The sequence below is a fragment of the Aulonocara stuartgranti genome (genome assembly GCF_965226115.1).
Source record: "Aulonocara stuartgranti genome assembly, chromosome: 17".
NCBI lineage: Eukaryota > Metazoa > Chordata > Actinopteri > Cichliformes > Cichlidae > Aulonocara > Aulonocara stuartgranti.
Genome location: NC_138953.1, coordinates 7,216,814 through 7,224,812, shown reverse-complemented (window position 1 = coordinate 7,224,812; position 7,999 = coordinate 7,216,814). Strand labels below are relative to the sequence as shown.

General features: G+C 39.5%; 2 protein-coding genes across 3 annotated transcripts; one reads left to right on the top strand and one right to left on the bottom strand.

Annotated features, from left to right (window-relative positions):
- The first annotated feature begins 326 nt into the window (after window positions 1-326).
- On the top strand, window positions 327-5,951 carry ebna1bp2 (EBNA1 binding protein 2). Of its 2 annotated transcripts, none has more exons than XM_082511240.1 (9): window positions 327-426; window positions 3,240-3,323; window positions 3,508-3,680; window positions 4,044-4,167; window positions 4,381-4,470; window positions 4,580-4,655; window positions 4,774-4,864; window positions 4,982-5,144; window positions 5,236-5,951. In XM_082511240.1, exons 2-9 carry the CDS (start codon window positions 3,279-3,281, stop codon window positions 5,281-5,283), a joined length of 810 nt encoding a protein of 269 aa, XP_082367366.1. In that variant the 5' UTR covers window positions 327-426; window positions 3,240-3,278; the 3' UTR covers window positions 5,284-5,951. The 2 variants fall into 2 exon arrangements, with proteins under 2 accessions (XP_082367366.1, XP_082367365.1); XM_082511239.1 differs by lacking the exon at window positions 327-426 and adding an exon at window positions 2,749-2,971.
- Window positions 5,952-5,955: 4 nt separating this feature from the next.
- Window positions 5,956-7,473, bottom strand: cfap144 (cilia and flagella associated protein 144; the record flags this gene model as incomplete). The annotated part of the gene is made up of 4 exons (XM_082511241.1): window positions 7,280-7,473; window positions 6,872-6,931; window positions 6,657-6,760; window positions 5,956-6,093 (listed from the first exon to the last, which is right to left on the bottom strand). The coding sequence occupies exons 1-4, from the start codon at window positions 7,398-7,400 to the stop codon at window positions 5,956-5,958; spliced, it is 423 nt and encodes a 140-aa protein (XP_082367367.1). The 5' UTR covers window positions 7,401-7,473.
- Window positions 7,474-7,999: the final 526 nt, after the last annotated feature.

Sequence of the window (7,999 nt, the reverse complement as noted above, 5' to 3'; positions counted from 1 at the left end):
TGACAGCTCAAGCTTGGGTCACGCAACAGAAGAATAATCTCAAACACAGCAGCAAATCTACAACAGAATTACTGAAAAAGAAAAGAACCAAGGTGTTGCAATGGTCCAGCCAAAGTCCAGACCTCAAACTGATAGAAATGCTCTAGCTCAGGGGTGGCCAACTCCAGGCCTTGAGAGCCACTGTCCTGCAGGTTTCAGATATCACCCTGGGTGAACACACCTGAATCAAATGATTAGTTCATTACCAGGCCTCTGGAGAACTTCAAGACATGTTGAGGAGGTAATTTAGCCATTATATCAGCTGTGATGGATCAAGGACACATCTAAAACCTGCAGGACACCGGCTCTCGAGGCCCGGAGTTGGCCACCCCAGCTGTGCATAAATGCCCACAAACCTCAATGAACTGAAGCAGCCTTGTAATACAGGTGAGCCTAAATGTCTTTGTTACAATGTGAGAGACATATAGTTAATCCAGAAATTATAACTTCAAGTTACAGTTCAACAAGCTATTAAATGATTTGCTATACTTAGTTTTCTTCTGCATTTTAGCTCAGTGTAATATATCAGGTGTTGTTGTCCATCTGAGGTTGCATTTACCTAATTTTAAGACTGGGTAAGGACCAGATGACCTTTTATTAACTGAATTGCCAGAAGGTGTACTATCATTTCACCATGACTGTATGTTCTAATTATTACAACTGTTATTCATTAAAAATAACACATTTCTGCAAGACTACTCTGAGCTTTCCTGATAATTCAAAGTAATGTCAGTAAGCCTGTAAAGTTGGATCACTTTTGAAGTCCAGGTGTCATGAAAGCGAGACGGTTATTAAGAAGAAAGCTGTTCATGTTACTATTAGTCAATCTCAAAAGCAACCTTCAAAGAGATAATGAATTTAACTTTCAGTAACATAGATAAGAGCAGCAGTGTCATGTAAAGAGAAAAAAAACTTAGGATAAAATAGGCAAAATATTAAAATACTGCATTAGTTCCAGATTCAATATCTTTTGATGTTTTTTAGTTATTTGAATGGCGTATGAAAGCGAAAATCAAAGATGCTATGTGCTGCTTTGTTCAGTTAGCAGTTCTGATGCACATTGCATAAGCTAGGACACCAGCAACCACCCAGGTAATTACCATACAAAAGAGTTTCAATATAAGGATATGTCTTATATTTTTCTTTAAGTTACATTCACACTGAGAAACCTGGACACCACATAAAACAATGAAAAAAGGCAAAGATATGCCTGTCTGATTCTGCTTTACTTTCTGGGTGATTATTGATTATCTGTTTCTTTGCTATGTGGCTATAATAAAGGTTTGCAATTACCTTATCCTCCAAAGGAAACCATATCTGTGAAGCAGCATAAACATAACACCGCTAACCATTAATTGCATTTAGGAGTGTTTTACTTCTCACCACCCGAAAGGGTAAATTATCTCTTAGTTTTATTTTTAGTATGCACACTTTAAAGCATGTCAGCTCTTCGCCTTGCCCTTGGTATGGTTGAGGTCCTTGCTTGACCACTTGAAATGAATCCCTTTCAAGTGACATTTTGAGTAAGATCAACTTACTTCCATGGTCATAGGCAAAGCACACCATTAGCATTCAGCAGATACGCACTCTGGTTCTAACTGCAAGCCCTTCACTCTACAACTGCTACGTGACCACATAAGATGAATACAAACTGTCCTTTGCTAACATTAAAGTGAATGATTGTGACTCCCATTGGAAGTACTCCTCGGATTTGGACATTTCAATGCTGATGGCCTTTGCATACTGCACATCCACTGGTTTCTCTCGGGTACAGATCAAAATGTGTGTGATGTCCACTGGAGAGTTTAAGGAAAAAGTTCCTTGGGTAGCATGATTATAGATCACAGGCACAGATATGTATGTTAAAGATACATAGAGGCTACATCCCAAGAAATAAACAATAAAAGAATTTATTTATTTTTGAATGTCTAATGAATGCAGAAACAAACTTTACTCAGAGCACCAGATTTTGGGCTGTCCTGATTTTCCCCACAGACAAAATGTCCATTGACAGTGACACTGGGCCAAAATGCAGACATTTTTCTCAGTCGTGCCATGTCAAAGTGACAGAAATCGACTCAGGAATTGAGTAATGGGAAAGAAATGTCGATAGTTTCTTTCTTGATGAGGTGGCAAGTGAAAATCCTGAGTCTTCCTTTACACAGTAGGAAACGATTTAAAGTAGAATCTCTAAATTGACGTTAGACTGTAAAGTTCTCATATCGACCCATCCACTGTACTTTCCAGTCTGCACAGGTGTACAACATCTCCTCTAAGAGGACTTATTTGATATTACACACTAGACTTACACACTAGGAAACGTGTTTTCGTCAATGACCGTAGATTTTTATACAGTCATTGGTTTTCTAAACCACCCAGTGCATTTTATTTCATATGTTAAATCAAATTTAAAGACTGGAATGGAATTCAAAACAACATTTTTATCTATATGAAAAGCGGAGATTTAAATAAAATAAGATGATACGTGACAAAAGTTGCATCAGAAACTTACTTGTAATACAACTTACTTGTGATTTTCGCCGCTCTTCAAAGAGCGAATCGGACATTGAGTTATCGGATAGTGTGACTTAAACGTTATTTACTTCTGTATTATTTTTTTTATTAATTTATTTACTTTTTTTGCGTTGAATTTTTTCCGGGTTGGAACTAATTTTCTTTACACCTTTTATCCGCCGGCGAACTGAATAGGTAGGACGTTCAGAGGCGTCACTTCCGCTCCACGTGAAAGGCTCCTTATAGTCCATGTGAGGAGCACTGTATATCCGAGGCGTATTGTTTTACGTTTTAACATTGATAGTTCACATATAGTCATCTCATGGTTATCGACAGCAAGACTATGGCGTCCGTAGAGGAGGAGGCGCTGCTCGGTCAGGATTCAGAGGAGGAAAACAGTGAATTATCGGACGATGAGGTCAGTTTCCTAACATGCTAGCATCGTTAGCTAACCACATTCCTGTTAGGTATTAAGGTTTTAAACGTCACTGTGCCTGCTGTTTATAAAGGTAATCAAACAAACAGAGACCTGGTACTATTGTCAGTATCAGAATCTTTATTTTTCTAATCAAGCTTTTTAGATAGCAGGAAAATTCACGTTTAGTAGGACCGTGTAGTCTTGCTGTAGCAAGTGGTGGTTTAGATAAGTCAGAGTTAATATTATTCATCTTCATTTCATTGCCCAGCTGCAAGAAGCCTTTGCAGCGGGGTTGTTGAAGCCTGGGATGAACGTCCTGGTGGATAAACCCAAAAAGTTCGCCAACAATGTGGTGAGTGGCATCTCACATCTTCTGTTAGTAGCAAGTTATGCTACACAGGGATGATCAACGTACTATAAACAACCATACCACTGTAATAGTTTTAAAGCAGCAATGGAACAGTTCTCGAAATTCCCTGTAAAGTGAATAATATTGTTACTTGTTGTACCTTTATTGCTCCTATGTTGTCACACAGGAGGGGTTGAAACAGTGTGTTGCTGATTTTCGTAAAGATCTTCCCTGGGTGGAGAGATTGGATCTGACCAACCTACCAGCTGCAAATATCATTTCTCAAGCTGAAGAGAAAGCTTCAGCGCCAGCCGCTGGGGAACTGGATGCTGATGATGATTTCCAGAGGGAGATGTTTTTGTAAGTGACCGTTAATTCACCTCAGTTTTATTTATATAGTGCCTGCTCATAAGACAGAACCAGGGTTGGGGAGGGGCAGCTATCTGCTGCAACTGGTTGGTGGTAAGAGAAAAAGAAAAGGAAGCAGAGAGAGATTGGACGATAGGCTAAACAGCATCACATATACTTGTATTTTGTAACCACACTAATATAGTTTGGTTACAAGTCAGACAAATAAGTCATTTTTTTTTTTCAGCTAAAGAGTTACAAACATGCATACGGTGTTGAATGTTTTCGAGAATAGCCTAAAAAACATGCTGGAAAAATACAACACGGCTACAAAGAGACCATTCCAATTACTTTGTGTTTTTTGTTTATTTACAGCTACCGTCAAGCTCAGGCTACAGTCCTCGAGGCACTGCCACTCCTAAACAGGCACAGCATAGCCACCAAGAGGCCCGAAGACTACTTTGCAGAGATGGCCAAATCTGATCAGCACATGCAGAAGGTGAGCCTGGTCTCCTATATGATGATGCTTTTTTTTTTCTCCTTACATGTTCCATAACACCTGAAACAGCATCACTGTAATTAAGTATTAGTTCTCACCCATATAGTAAAGTAATTAACATTTCTTTGCACATACTGGTTCAGGACCTGAGTTTAGTTCTTTTGTTCTGTCGGGCCTAAATTCATATACTTTTTCATTTGTTGGTCTGTTCAGATCAGGAAAAAGCTGATCTCAAAGCAGATGATTATGGAGAGGTCAGAAAAGGCCAAGAAACTGCGCGAGCAAAGGAAGTTTGGCAAAAAGGTTGGTGACTGAGTTCAGAAATTCTTCTTAACACCTGTAAGTGTTATATGTGTATGATACTTCGACTGTACATGGCTAAAAGAATGACTAATTTTGAATTTTTTGCCAGGTCCAAATAGAAGTGATCCAGAAGAGACAGCAGGAGAAGAAGGCCATGATGTCCGCTGTAAAGAAATACCAGAAAGGTCGGTGTTTACAAGTGTAGCATGGACGTTATTTCCTTATTTCTTTTATTGTTTTGTCACTACACCAATTTGGACACGTCACTTATTGAGCACTGGGAACAACATCTTCTCTTTCTAGGAATGACCGACAAACTGGAATTCTTGGAAGGTGACCAGAAGATGAATAAAGAATCTTCTCAGGGCTCAAAGAAAGCAGTGAACAAAAAGGGGTAAGTTTGAACTTTTCAGCAGTGCACACAGCAGTCATTGCTTTTTTTCTTTTTGGTCCCGCTTCAGATTTGTGGCATTTTTACAATGAAACTCTTACTTATTTATTTTTCCCACAGGCCTAGCGCTAAGAGAAAATTCAAGGACCAGAAGTTTGGCTTTGGAGGCAAAAAGAGTGGAAAGAAGTGGAACACCAAGGAAAGCTACAACGATGTTTCCGGTTTCCGTGCCAAAATAGCTCACGGCAAGGGAGGGAAGAAGGGGAAAGGAGGAAAACAAAATGTGAGTCTCTCACACACATGGTTATCTATTGACTGTTTTATTCAAATGAGTAAATAAGAAAACAAATCATTTCTTTCTCTTTGACTTCCAGAAACGTCCAGGCAAGTCTGTGCGCAAGAAGATGAAGAATCGCTCTTAGAGACTGGCGGGCTGCTCAGCAGACTGGACTTTGCACTCTGCTTTTTGGCAGGATTTGCCTAAAGGGACTATGAGCTCTTCTTCTACACTTTTTGGTACAATATACCTTTCGTACATGCATCTGGATTGATATGGAGGTCCATATTAATCATATTCAAACCACAGATGGACTGAGTCCAATCACACAGCTGGGGAAGCTATTCAAAGGGCCTGTAAAGCCAAGAATGGACTGCACACAGCTCCAAAATACAGAGCTTTCCTAAGGTTGAGAAGGACAATGTTATTTGCTGTAGATACCCTGATATTTGCATCTGTGGCTGCAGTTGTCCCTACCCTAAGGTGGTTTTAGATCCACTCTCTGTGATTACACCTCCATATCTCCACCTTCTCAATGACTCACTCTTCTCCTAAGGTTTGTGTGTTCTGTTTTACTTTTCTCACTCAGCTTTTTGACTCGTTGATTCTCTCCCATGTTACATGACATTTTATAATATTGAGCAGCTGTCAGTTTTGCCCTTTTCCATTCATTAGTATGATTAGTATGTGATGGGCGTGTGTGTTTTGTACAGACCTGTGCAAATGTTCCCCCCAAGTGTTTCTCTAAGAAGGGTCAGCTTCTGTGCTGACAACCGCATGTTTGATGAACAAATACATTTCAGTAGGCATTCAGTTTCTATTCTCTCTCTTTTGTGTGTGTGGGGTGGGGTGGGGGGGGGTAATTTTGTGTTCTTTGGCCAAATTCATGGTGTTTGGTGACGTCTGTCATAAATCGGAAGAAATTGAATCTGGTGTCTTGGCGGGACTCCGGGACCTGGTGGAAAATAAATCAACAGAGTTAAGGTGGATGCACGATTACATCAGCCTACTGGTGTTTACTGTCTTATAAAAAAGGAAAACAATTTTCAAATATCAAAATGGCATGATTAAATGAGAAACAAATATCTGTATTGTGTTATTCTAGGCATCATTGTCAGCCCAGAATTTAATTCCTAATTAAAAGAGGAATGTTTGGACATGTTAACAATGGTGTTCCCAATTTTCAAGTTATTCCACCAATAATTGTCGTTTACATTGGGCTGTGACAATGGTTTCTTCCCTGAAGTATTTTTTTTGGGTGTCGCACCATTTGCTGCAGACATTAAATCAAACTAAACACATTAAATATCCCAGCTGTGTCTCAGCCATTTCTACTCGAGTTTGATATCCCACACCAGACTAAACACTGAGAAAGAATTGTTGGGGCAGATTCTTCAAAATTTACACAAGCGGGGTTTCATGACGTCTTCATAGTAGTGTTGGGGTTGTTAGTGTTAATTTTTCACACATTTAAGCTACAGTTTGTTCCAAAATCCACTAACAGAGAGTTTTACTCACCAGTGGAGTCGACATCCATCCTATCTCCTGGCTCTCAGTGAGTGGCATAGAATACTTCTTGGTAGGAACTTCGTGGGCCTTGCGGAAAGCCTTGATGAAATCCTCTGGAGGCCAAAAAAATCAAATTATAAAACCAACTTGTTTAAAAACAAATTTATATAAACGGAATAGGTGGATAGAATATTTCTCGCATTTAATTCCAATGGAAATTTTACCGTCCTCTGGAATCTCTTCTGTCGTTCTCCTACACATGGGTTTGTCTGGCAGTACATGCACTGTAACACAGCATACACACACACACATAAGAAAAGGAGGTATACAGTACAACAATTATACAGAGCTCTACAAAAGAGGACCAAACTGCCATGAAATGCACAGCACTCGTGCTTTTCAGTGTCTGGCTCTTCCTAATAAGCATGCTGGACACTGAATCATAGTGTAACCTTTCATGCAAGCACTGCTAAAGTGCTGAGGGCCCTGATTTTGGTCCCCTAATCGCAGTGAAATTCAAAAGGAAAAAAAACCCTGCCCAGTCACACTTTTGAGTAAGTGATAGTTCTTATTTTTATCATATTTTTGATGTGAGGGAGAAACGGAGCAAGAGGGGAGATTAGCTTACTTACATTTCCTGTGGGGGTTGATGCTGAACTCCGTGTGGAGCTTCTGGTGTCTTTGCTCTTTCCGGACCCGCTCGACGTGAATCGCGTCCCGATGGACCAAATCCAGTTTATCTTTATCTGCCATGTTGAGAGAAAAATAAAAACGCCGACAGTTAGGGTTGGATCAGCAGAAAGCCTTTCACTGGCCTTAAACTAGGTATGCGCGTTACCTAGCAACAGTAAACACCACCTCATGCTGGCTGCAGTTGCGAGACTCGAACACGCGATGGCGCCATGCTCTCAGATTTGGTCATGGTGGAATGGTAACAGTAACAGTTTATATTAGACGATTTATGTAATCAAATGAAAAATAACTAACTAACTACTTTTCTTTTCATTGTTATTATTTTTCTAAATCCTCAATAATTCAGTCTGTGATATCAGCAAAGAGAAATGACACTTGCATCTGACAGGTTAAACACTATATGAAATAAAAGTTGAAAATGTTTTGAATTGGTTGATTTTAAGCTGCCAATTCAAATCAAAGAAGAAATCACTAGTGATTTATTATGACATTGATTAGTTATTAATTACACATAATTAACTTGCCAGTATTGTTGCCTGTTAATTCTCTGTCAGTCTGTTTGATGAGGTCATTTCACCTCTACTCTTACCTCCTGGATACTTAGTGGCTGCGCAAACAATGAAATTTCTATGTCTGATTATGTGTAATAGAGACTCACC

Bases quoted from the DNA above. Each gene is read 5' to 3' on its own strand.
- ebna1bp2 (XM_082511239.1), top strand. From the start codon at position 2,876: ATGGTTATCGACAGCAAGACTATGGCGTCCGTAGAGGAGGAGGCGCTG. The intron at 3,324-3,507 runs GTGAGTGGCATC...GTTGTCACACAG, and splicing joins AAAAGTTCGCCAACAATGTG to GAGGGGTTGAAACAGTGTGT. The intron at 3,681-4,043 runs GTAAGTGACCGT...GTTTATTTACAG, and splicing joins TTCCAGAGGGAGATGTTTTT to CTACCGTCAAGCTCAGGCTA.